Raw genomic sequence first — 12,475 nt, 5'->3', positions numbered from 1 at the left:
TTTTTCCATCCACATCCTGAGAAAACAATAAATCATGTGCAGGAACAGTTTCAGCAGTCCAGAAACAAGACTCGGGATCCATGAACTCTTAGATAAGATTTCCTTCTTTAAGTAACAGAATGGCACGGTCATCTGCCTTGGGGCACGGAAATACAAAAAAACCCTAAAACCCTAAAGGCTTAAGTGCACAATGAAGTTACTGTAGCATAATGAAGTACTGAATAACAGCTGAGCTGTAATAATAATTCTTAGTCAGCGGCGAACACAAGATAATATATGTGTTAAACCTCAATGAAGGAAGCATGATTCATTGTATGATTTTGTTTGCTAGGCTGAGTATACTAGATTTTGAGATGGTTGACGTATAAGCTCCATATACAAATCCAAGTGTACGAAAAGAAGGTATTTTCTAGTAAATTTCTAGCTGACAATGTGTTGTACCATTTATGTATTTACATCTGTGGTTTAAGTGTGTGTAACATAAAGGTAGAGGTGGACACACAGATAGATACATATGTGTTTAGTTAACACTGAAGTGGTGAAGTTGTGTATCTAAAAGCTAGAAAAAGGTCATTAACAATAATAATAAATTTTAACAAGTAATTATAATAATATATTAAAAAATACAACTATTAGTCTTATGAGAATAATGATTATATAATAATTTATTAAAATATAGAATAATAATTATTATTGTTTATAATAATATATTAAAAAATACAACTATTAGTCTTATTAAAATAATGATTATATAATAATTTATTAAAATATAGAATAATAATTATTATTGTTATCATTATAATTAATATCACTGGACTCCTCTGAAGCGTGAGCCTGTTACGTGCTGCAAATTTACAAAATGACTATATAAGACCTAAAAATTATAGCCTATATCAGAATGGTCATGAGAGACCCAAATCAAAGCTGTGCAGGCAACTCAAGAGTAAGACAGTTCCTCCTGAAGCTCTGAGCTAGCACCGGCTTCCCAAAGGAGAAGGAGATGGCTCTATGAGCCTCAGAGCTCATGCGGCCTTGCGGCTTTCCTGCAGCAGTATCGTGGTTTGGGAAGTCTCGTGTGGAAGAGACACGGCATCAATTTGGCAACCTCTATTCGCTGAGCAGGGTGCATCAGGCCTTTCACGGCCCATCAAGCCAAGATCTGGGCAAATACAAATCCTCCTTTTCCCTGAAGGGGAAACACAGCGGTGGTCGGAAACTTGTTGCAGTCAGTGGGGTTTCACGCAGCCAACTTGTGGTTATTTTCCCAGAGAGCGTCGGGACATAATTGCTATGAGACCTTGCTACCAAATTTGCTTAAGACTGAATATTAACCTTTTACTATTAAAAAGGACCTTTTTTTTTTTTTTTTTTGGCAGTTTAGCCTTGTTTTCTATGAATATGACTAAAAATATCAATGAGTAAAAATCTGAAGAATAACGTTTAAGAAAGTATTTTGTGTGCAACCTTTTAGAGCCCCTGTTGAGTTCATGCAGCGTTTGTGCTGGAAATGGAAATATTTGTCAACTATTTTTTTTTTTTTTTTAAATCATCAATAAACAGGATTACCTCTACTATGTCAGCCTCCCTGCTTTGCAATTTCATTCCTGGTGGATCTTTTTCTGGATAGACTGAACTGAGTTTACAGAGGCCTTCTCACTTTTAGTTGCAATGCTCCAAGTCCAGTATATCTTGCGACTCTTATTTTTTTGTACCGTTAACACAGCTGAAACAGGTGGGGCGAAGTGCGGTCAATCTAATGGTATGTATCTTTTTATTTACCGAAGATGTTAGGAAACTTGGGATTCTCACTTTATGCACTTCATCTATGCATGCTTTTTGCACTTCAGTATATTTATTGAGGATTTCCTACTTTTTTTTTTCTGTTAGTTTGTTGTATTACAGGACTGTCAGCTGTACTTAGGTGTCCTGAAAATTTGCAGGATTCTTCTTTTGGAGTTAAAGTGACAATAATTGGGTTGTTTGTTTTTTGGTTTTTTTTTAAACTTTTTGGGTCATTCATGATGATTCTTTAGTAAAGATAAAGAAAAGGGGGAAGGCAACTTACTGATTAGACATAGGGTGTATTGCTTTGGTTTGCTTTTTTTGGTTTTGAGCACTGCTGATATAGAATTAGACACAGTGAAACTCAGTCTAGAGGTAGTAAGGGTCAGAAATTGTGGTCCACAACAACTGAAGAATTGCCTACATCAGACCAGTGTAGATGTTAACCACAAAATCCCATCCAAATTCACACTTTCTGCAAAGCTTAGGCACTTGCCCATAGGCCTGAATCACAGTGCTGTCTGTCACTCAGAAGCTCAAACCTGCATCTTTCTCCTTAGACAGTTTTCTGGATCTGTCTGTTTTAGTTTCCGCTGTACTAAAAATGAAGCCTATTATACTGAGCCTATTATACTGATTATACGGAGCAAAAAATTGAATGAGGATAACTTCTTTCTTTATAAACGGGAGCAACAGGGGATCTTATGCTAAAACAAATCCATATTTCCCAGAAAATGTTCTAAACATGAAGTTATACACTACTCAGCCAGGCATATTCTGTCTCACGTGTTCCTTAAGCATACAGAAAATTTTCATATACACAATTACACACAATGAGTCTATATAGTAATATATTAATTATCTATTAAATGGCAAATTTTTATAAATAAGCACATACAGCTATAATCAAGATGTTCCCTAAATAATCTGTGATGTTCATCATGTTGAGAGATAAAGAAAATGCAGTTTTCTGCTGATTTTGGTTGACTTCTGATAGCTCATTAGTCTTCATATTATAGAAAGTCTACATCGAGGGACTAGCTGTAATTCTAGCTTTCTCCTCTGAAGCTAACATATTTTCCCAGGTGTACCTGACAGCAAAATGTTTTCCAGTTATTATTTTCCTGAAGACAGTGCCTACATCTGCATCTAATTTTTTATTTCTTGATGAAGTTAGAAATTTACTTCTACATGTCTAAGTTGTCCTCTTATCTTATAACATCATATAGCCATAAAAATAAACTGTATATTATCTATGAAATGAGGACAAATTAGGTATTTGAGAAAGGAGGCAAATGGAAAATCTATTTTTAGGTAAATGTCACACAGCCTGTAACTGAGTTGCTGAGCTTTCACTTGTGTTGGACAGTTTCATTCGTGTTGGACAGTTTCATTATTCATTAAATTAATTTTTTAAAAAGCTTTTCATCTGTTAATCTTTTTGGTGAAATAATGAAGGATTAGTATAAAATATAACATATATTACATGGGATTCATTATCAGTGTAAAAACCAAATCTTTCATATAAATTCAGTATTTTCTGATTCATGATTAAGCATATGCTCTGATATTCAGCATGTAGAATTCCATCTTATTTCCTGAAATTACCAGTTTGTACGACAGTTTTTATTTATCAGAACATGAATACAGAAAGCGTGAGTAAAGTGGGTACAAATCTGATTTACAGTGCAAAGTGCAGTTATCATTTCTCTGCCATTGCCAAGAAAAACCTATGCAATAAAATTAAGACAGTGAGTGAAGCAGTCAACATGATTGAGGCTAAAACCTGTTATTCAGATTGCTACTGTTGTCTGCAAAGAAGAAACCATATGTGATTTCAATGGTTCTTTTGGCTTCTCCTTTATATATTTCTATGGGAAAATGTTTATCAAAGAATAGTCCTTGTTTGTGGTTTGTGTTTTTTTTTATTTAGTTTTGTTTTTTCAGAATTTGCTGCCATACCTATTTATGCTTCGTCGTGGTAATAGCAGAACTACAAATACCAGATCCATAAGCCCACTGTGTTAGAGAAAACTATAAAAACTTTCAATTATCAGGCCACATTGCTCATGGTCTATTTAAGAGCGTATTCATGATTATATAACCATAAAAATAACAAGGCAAGGCTTTTTAAGGGGAAAAATAATTAAAAAATCATTTTCTAAAGCAGAATACAAAGTGTTCTAGAGAATTCTTGGGAAACTTACTGTTTTCCTGTGTGATAGTACTTGCTCTCTGGATCACTTTGTGATCTCAGAAGACGTAGTAATACTTTTGTTTTAAAGTAACAATAGTATGAGACAGATACTGTTTACATATGGCAAAGGCCTTTTTGCTTTTAATGATAAAGCAGTAACATAGATTTCTTACAAAAGTGCCTTTATAGATATCTGTCCTTTATGCGGTCTCACAACACTCATATATTGCAGGTAAATACTACAGGTGGTTTCAGGAGACTGAACTATACAAAAATGGAAACACAAATTTACAGTAATTCAAAGTCTAAAGCAGCAGGATTTGATGTGGATAGTTTTATGAAGAGGTTTCCTCACTGTCAGGATGCTAAGATTACCAGCTTTTAGCACACTGATTATGCATATTTTCCAGTGGCCATAAATAGCCTAGATAGTGAGTAGTCCACTTCAGAAAAATGAGCCAACACAGCTGATACTGATGCTTTGTTTGGTAATTGTTGCTGAGATACAAATTGTTTCAGCAAACACAGAAGATAACAGCAAGATTAGGGGACTGAAAGAAGATCAGTAGTACACAAAAAGAAAAAAAAAAAAAAAGTGGTGATTTGAGTTGTTAATAGAAGCTCAGGCTGGCTTTTGTGTTTTTGCCATCTGATATTGCTTGTGTATGTAATAGTACCTGAAACCATTCCTGCGCTGGGGATGGGATTCACTTGCTTAAAGGCAGGCTTGAAGTGTTCTCTAGGATGCCATAAAATATCCCAAGTTTTCCACATGAAAGGAAGGGGAAGACCTGAGGGCCTGGCAGATAGCCTAATTTTAATTTCTAAAATCCACCTGTAATTAAGAAATGTTTGGTTTAGTTGCCTAGACATAAGAACATGCTACTATCTTAGATACCCTTGAGTATTCTGCCTGATCTCCGTCTCCAGATAGACATGGGGTCTCCTGCAGGTGCTGTGTTGTACTCACCAACCCTGCGAGACATGTCTCAAATTATTTTGGCCATCTCAGGTGTTGTGGCTTTAGGCAATTGAATCCGAGAGAAAAATTGCTGTACTCCCTGGAACCAGGAGATTGAGATCCCGCTGACCAAAGATACGTCTGTCCCTCACAGAGGGAGCTCCATGGTTCTGCAGACGTTGTTGGTTAGATGCCTGTTGACTAGCACGGGAACTAAACTTCTCAGCTCACGTTGTAGGAACCTAAATTTAGGCAAGCTGAATTCCAATGGGGACAGAATGAGAAAGGAAAAGGAGTAAGCAAATCAGAGATATGATTGTATAAATGAGTCTGGTACGTTTAGATCAGGGTTTGTTTGCGAGGCTGACATTGTACAGTCTAGTTTTCTGCTTCATTTTCTTTCTCTTGGCTGCATTACTTTCCAGTCCAGAATTGTTTTCATTTATTATTGCCATCCTTAGCTACCTAATTGTGCTACTAATGAATACAAATAATCCAGGCATCAGGCTTTTCCAGACCCACTTTGGTGTACAAATAATGGTTTGTTGTGTAACCGCTGATTATGGGAGAAGTAACTCACGTTATGGAAAATATACCATCCCTGGATGTGTTTAAGAGACATTTAGATGTGGTGTTGGGGGATATGGTGTAGAGGAGAACTTTGTAGAGTAGGGTAGATGGTTGGACTCGATGATCCCAAGGGTGTCTTCCAACTTAGGCGATTCTATGATTCTATATGTGCTGAAATGTTGGTGATGGGGAAAACACTGAATTCTGTGGTCCGCCTGTTACATTATGACAATGTATTGTCACTTTTGTTCCATCAGGTTGTCCGTGATGAGTAAACGTGAGACAATTTGAGCCCAGTTTTTAAGGATGTGTACTTACATTTGGAACTTCAATTTCAAATTTGTGAGTGCTCGTAACAGCACTATTGCACATGAAATGCGTAGCTGGCTACCAAATTGCCTATTCAAGTGCACGTGTATGGGGTTTGAGCACTCAACATTAAGCATCTGCATTTCAAAATTGGATCCCTTGTGCTTGAAAGCCTTGGAAATGGTACTCTATGGTCAGCCTAGTGCAGCATCAATTGAAATGCAGTTTGAATGCAATGTAGAGCTTCCAATTGCTGCTTCAGAAAGTGTTATGCTGAATCTGGAACACTTTGCATAATTTAATTAATTATGCCACTAAAAACTGATTTTCTCTCAATTTAAAGCAAACAGCTTTTATGAGGGTGAACTGCAGCACCCAGGGATATCAGGTGTCCAAGCTTTTAATCCTATTACAAAGACTTGACAACCACTGATGGAAACTGGAAAAACATAAGCCTCCAGCAGGGCAACAAGTGAAGAGGAAGAAGGCAACAGATTTTTAATACTCTTTGAAACCACTGTACGTATTAAATCAAAATCAAATGTAAAAAGTGACAGAACCAGTAGCTTGCACTTAGTTGTGCAGACGGTGAGTAGTGTCTAAGGAATAACACTTATTTCGCTTGACGTTAATGAAAATAACTGTTTCCTCTAAGAGGAAAATTGTTCCGCTTAACTAACATAAGAAAAACACAGCAAATGGCCAAGACTATTTGTATCTGTGTCTGTCCACTTAAAGTGTTCAGGAGCGCAACAGCCTGTAGTTTGAAAGTGGTTTCTAATGTTATGGATTGGATTCTGTCTATGAATCATTTTCCCTGTAAACAAATCTTGACAGACGGTGCCAGACTACAAGTACTAAAGAATCTGTCACTGACTAAACAGTAGTCTCGATACTCCGCTTTCTGAAGCTTGTCTTCTCTCTCCCAATTTATTATTGGGTTCGATATCACTCTAAAACAATAGACACTGTAATTTTGAGGCAGAAGGGAATACTGATTTAGAAAAGCTCTAATTTCTGAGCCACATAAGCAGTGCCATAATTGGCAATCTATGACTGAGCGTGCAAAATTCTGTGACCAGGTCAGGAAGGGTCACAGCAGAATTAACTCCATCTCCATATTGAACATCAGCGTGTAACATGAAATTAACTGGACTGTAGAAGATCTTGCAAAGAAATAGGGAAAATATCTCATTACTAAGAATTCACCCGCCCTAGAAAACACAAAAAGCCTTCTTGCTTATGCTATTAACAAATATTCGTATAATTACTAATCTATATTTATGTATTGTATGTGTTCATATATATGTATGGCATACGGATATCATCATGTTTTGATGGGAAAGTATAAAACAATAAGCTTAAACGATTTGTAAAATGGTGACCTTGTTAAGAATACTAGAACTTTGCATGTTAATTAGAGAATTTTGCTCCAAGTCTGAAATACATTTTGCAATCATAGCCTTTTCTGTCTCTGTTTTTTATAAAGAATAAAAAATAAATGTCCAAAAAAGAGTTTTCAGTGGATGGTGAAGACGAGAGAGTTTGTAGCTAAAAAACCCAAGACATTCTGGCCCAGATTCATCTTACTTAAGCCGTCTAAGTCTAAGCCATTTGTAAAAGCTTCTTCTGCAGTTACTGGGCAGACGAAGGCATGCCCAGAGGCCATTCATTCCATTTGTTTCTCGCAGTATTTCCCTCCCCATTTCATTTGGGCATTACCTGATCGCCAGGCAGTGCTGACTTCATCCGAATCACAGTGCAATCACACTTGCGCTAAACTAGACGGCGTAGCGGGCCTTTGCTGCCTTCACGTTAGCCACAGCAGGAGAGACAGTACCACGTTGAGCATGAAACTAGAGCAAGATGGACAAGCGGCATGTGCTCCACTGCAAGATCCTCCAGAACAAAGTTCTCTCTTCAGCTTTTCTTAATGGATGCAAAAATTAAGATTGGGCTTGTTCTTGCTCAGGACTTGACATTGTGTAGTCAGATTTTTGGTGGTTGTTTTTTAACGAAGACCTAAGTACCACAAAAAAAAGCTTTACTATTTTATGGACACATGCCCTAAAGATGGCATGAATGATCATTTGGGACTAGCTGTCTTCCTTTGTTGAATTTGTATCTGCATCTGCATCAACACCTACATGTTGGCTAAAATTAAGTGAGGTGAACTCACTTTTTGTGTTTAACTCTCATATTTTTTAATGGATGACTATTCAGAATGAGTGGCAAAAAGCAGAAAATTAGAAAAAAGAAAATTAGAAAGAAAAAAATTGTTTTCCCAGCTAAGATTTAGCTCCTTCAATTATGCATGTGTTTGAAAGTAGGTTCTTGGGTTTTTGAGTCTCTGAGTTCTCAAAATACAAGAAAATGTGTTCACTTATCAGAGGTGATGAGATTCAAGTAATGTATTAACCGCTCAACTATGTACACTGCATAAAGATTGCAACAATTTCTTGTAAAATAATAAAAGTATCTCATATAATTGATTCTTTTCATTGTTTCATAAAATTGCTTTGTTTGATTGCAGGAGAGTTTGGACTGAATTTTCATTACCTACTTCTGAACAATTTACACTGGGATTGAGACAGTATTGAGCTAATGAGTTAGATTTTTTAAAGAAAATAATGGAAATAATGGAGTATTTTTCATTATAAACTATGTTGTGCAGCTTTTACAATCAGGTTTTTAATAGATCTAGAGAAATTAAATTGGAATTCTACCAACTTTTGTGCTTTTGTCATCCCATGAAAATGATGTTAAAAAATGTCAAGACTAATGTGCTAATCACATTTCTACTGAAGTAAGGAGGTGGTATTCGTCACGTTGTTCTTCAGGTCCTGTTATTCATTAAGTAGTAACATGTATATAGAAAAACATTCAGAAATATACACTTCACTGTAATGCCTGATGCTAAATAGAAATTGAGTATAGATTAAATAGGTCTTGACTGATATTATCCTCAAGTCCTTATCAAGAGAAATTCCCCTGAAAATAGTAGAAACTTTCAAAGTCAGGAGGGTGAAATTATGCCCTATATGAAAAAGGAAGCAATCATATATTGCTGATGTGTATATTAATACTGCTGAGAATGCATGCATATATACATATTTATTAATATATTCAGACATTTTTTATTGATTGTATATGGTAAATAAACTTATTCAATGAGTGTATAGATTACTCCGTAAGTGTAAACATACATATACTGAGTCTCAGCATTATACATAAATATGCACCATGAATAATATAAATTGTGAGACTGGAAGTTTTTAAACCTTTTAGTATATATAAATGTACAACTTAATAATGTTATATGAATTTTTAGTATTGTCCTTTAATTGTATCCTTCTGTTTAATTCTGTGGGTATTTTTTTATGAGGAGGTCTGCAATAGTGAAAAAGTTTATTTCTCAAATGTATGAATTATTGCTTGTCTCAATGCTTGTTTGTCCGCATTCTTCCTTGCTGTTAGTCCATTCCACTGCCAGAAGACTGCAGGAATCAATAAATAACCCCTTACATTTTAATTAATAATATGAAATAAAAATTGAATATACAAAATAGAATCGTCAGCCAAGCACATATACATACATGTTGGTGCCCTCAATAAATTGAATTTTTAGTAACTTCCTATAATGTTTATTTATTCACAAATACAAGAATGAATATGAATGTAGTTTAAATTTTAATTGGCATAACAGGCAGTAATTTTGCAGGCAAAAATATTCTTTCACGTATAAAACAAATGCCATAGTTTTACTTGCTAAGATTGGCAAAAGTATATGTAGAGTATACATCAGACACAAACTTCATGTGAATGAACACAACTATAATACTTTTAGGTTTGTGTTATAACTCTTAACTTAAAAAAGTTATCCTTACATATCTTTTTCAGAGGGTGGGAAAAAAAAATAGTTGCTCCCCCAACCCACATATTAAAAAAAAAAAAAAATGCCACTTGCAAAACAGGTTAGATTGCTGGCCTTGCTTGCAAATTCAGACATTGAAAATTTGGAGTCTTCCTTCATCCAAATAATATATATTCATTCCCCACAGGCAGCAGTGATGGTTCTTGGGATAAGGAAAAACTCCAGTCTCCCCCCACCCAAGGATCACAGGCCTCTGTTAACCACCCCAACTTGCCTGGACAGCATAATGTTCCAGTTAGCCATCCTCTCAACCCTCTTCAACAGAACCACCTTCTGCCAAATGGTACGGGTTGACATCTTTCAGCACTAACATTAGCAGTTATCCAGTTCCTGTCTTTATTTTGTGTTTATATAAATAGGCTATGAAAAATCAAAGATGTGGGGAATATTGGAATACTTCCTTTAAAGTATTAAGCAGGGGAAGCGGAGACAATAAAGAACAAATACATGTGCAATAAAATTGATACTTAAAATAACTGCTAACCTGTGCATCAGTGGCATAATAATGCATTGCTAAGGCACCGTAAGGCAGATATTAAAAAATATAATAAACAGCCATTGCTTGGCGATGATATCATACATTACACTGATATGAACAAACTAAGAGGTCTCATAGCCTCTCCTTGTGGCTAGAAACTCTTTATGGTTGCTAGTGATTTACCCATGCATATCCTGGAAGACAACTGACATACATCTGCTTTGTCCTGCAGTGTGAACCATCTTGTCACCCATCGCTTGTATATTGTCCATCAGGAGGAAAAAAATAAGACAATTAATGTTTTAAAAAACCCGTTTCCTTTTTTTTTTTTCCCTCCACCAGGATTGGAACTTCCTTTTATGATGATGCCCCACCCGTTAATTCCTGTGAGCCTACCTCCAGCATCTGTCACGATGGCAATGAGCCAGATGAATCACCTTAGTACCATCGCCAACATGGCGGCAGCAGCACAAGTGCAGAGTCCTCCATCCAGAGTTGAGACATCTGTTATTAAGGTAACTACATTAATAAAATAAATAAATTCTAGCACACTCACAACTGTCATAACTATTGTAAAGGTGTCAGATGTTATAAGGTAAGTCATAAAGACAATATGTACGAGAAACTCAACTGTTGTAGCTCTGGGAACCCAGTAGGTTGCTGTTGGCCATTGTTATCTTCTCCGTTCTCCTTCCCTTCTCTAAAACAATATTAAAACAGTGCTCAAGCTGAAGCATCTTCATAAAGAATGTACAGCTTTCTGATTTCTCATATTTCATAGTCTTTAATCTAATGGCTATGTTCCTCAGGATATCAGGGAAGATATTATTCCTTTTTTAAATTAGAAGGGACTGTTCATCCAACTTCTAAATCTAGGCATTTGAACTGAAATGCTGAAAATTATCTGAAAAAGGCTGAAAGGTTTGATACTTTGCCTCTGCAGAACCTAAATTGCCAAATCCTGGAACAGAATGGAATGAAACTGCACAGAACAGACCCAGTAATCTGCAGGCCAGAACTGTAGTATTGTAGAGATATCTCAAAAATATCTGATATCTGAAATTGTCTACCCATTTAAGGGTTTGTTTGCTGCCTGTAACTAAATTAATCTGGTTGTGGAGGTATTTAGCACAGGCAAGGAGTCTTCTCTTCTCCTGACTGAAGGTGATTTGTTTTTATTATAAAGGCATTTCTCCCTTACCACTAGATGTTTATAATTTAATTTGACATTTATTCAGATATTTGCATTTTACCTGTTATACTTCTTTAGTTCTAATAAATGAGATATGGACAGTCCACAAACTTTTGTGCTTTTATGTAACATTCATATGTTAGAAATAGACATCTGAAGGCAAAATTATTTGATATATCAGGGCTACGTTGGAAATCTGTCCATTAATGTAATTCCTTTGATAAAAATCGGGTAAACTTAAAATCTCAATCAAGAGTTGCAAAAGTGTTGAAGTTCATGATAATTTAAGAGAAAAATCTGGTCTGGTGACCTAATTTTGACACCTGCACTTCCGGACGTAGGATCTCCTTTGGAGGCCTTCAGTGTCATCCATTTCTCACCTTTGATGATATGGGGAGTTAAGACATTGGTTTTAGAATTGTTTCATTAGGTGCTATGTCAGCAAGGCTAGATTTCACCCCTAATGTCCATCTTCCCCATATCTTGGGAATATAAATACTCTTCTGCTAACTAACTGTTCGATTACATGGTGATTTCTGCACCTTTGTTTTTCTATTTTCACTTGAGCAGTACTTAGTAAAAGTTACATGATACTAAAGTTCTCCGGAGCATACGTGGTGCTCTATTTCATTCTAAATTTATTTTCTTAATTAGAATAGTGACCGCTGGTATTACAGAGGTATCTGACAAATGAAGATTGTGATGGAGCACATGCTAAATGACACCTGAGAAGTATGAAGTACTATGGCAACAAAACTTTGTTTTCACTATTTTTCCTACAATTTTCCCTTTTTTCGTTTTCTGTAAGCTATTTGATTTCATATGTAAGCGTAGAAAATTTGACCTTCACAAGCATTGGTAACCTTCTGTTTCTAAACTTCGACAAGCTGATTTCTGGCTTGTAAAGTTGCTTTACAAGCTAGTTGTAGCTATTAAAGTTGCCCTAGTTACTGTGGCCTACATTTAAATATGTCTATGGGAGCATACCCCAATGTGACCCCCTATCTTTGTCTCCAGTTACCAAAATCAGGTACACTTGGAGTACAGCATAG

General features: G+C 35.9%; 1 protein-coding gene across 1 annotated transcript in view; it reads left to right on the top strand.

Annotated features, from left to right (window-relative positions):
- Positions 1–12,475, top strand: part of DACH1 (dachshund family transcription factor 1) — a gene marked incomplete at its 5' end in the record, with an annotated part of 177,038 nt that overhangs the window by 45,831 nt on the left and 118,732 nt on the right. The window contains 2 exons of the mRNA XM_009886091.1: positions 9,881–10,036; positions 10,574–10,746. Of these exons, the coding sequence (XP_009884393.1) occupies positions 9,881–10,036; positions 10,574–10,746 (329 nt within the window). The remainder of the gene's footprint in view (positions 1–9,880; positions 10,037–10,573; positions 10,747–12,475) is intronic.

Source organism: Charadrius vociferus, unplaced genomic scaffold (genome assembly GCF_000708025.1).
Source record: "Charadrius vociferus isolate BGI_N301 unplaced genomic scaffold, ASM70802v2 scaffold495, whole genome shotgun sequence".
Classification (NCBI taxonomy): Eukaryota; Metazoa; Chordata; class Aves; order Charadriiformes; family Charadriidae; genus Charadrius; species Charadrius vociferus.
Note: the sequence above shows the minus strand (reverse complement) of the source record. Positions and strands in the feature narration are given on the sequence as shown.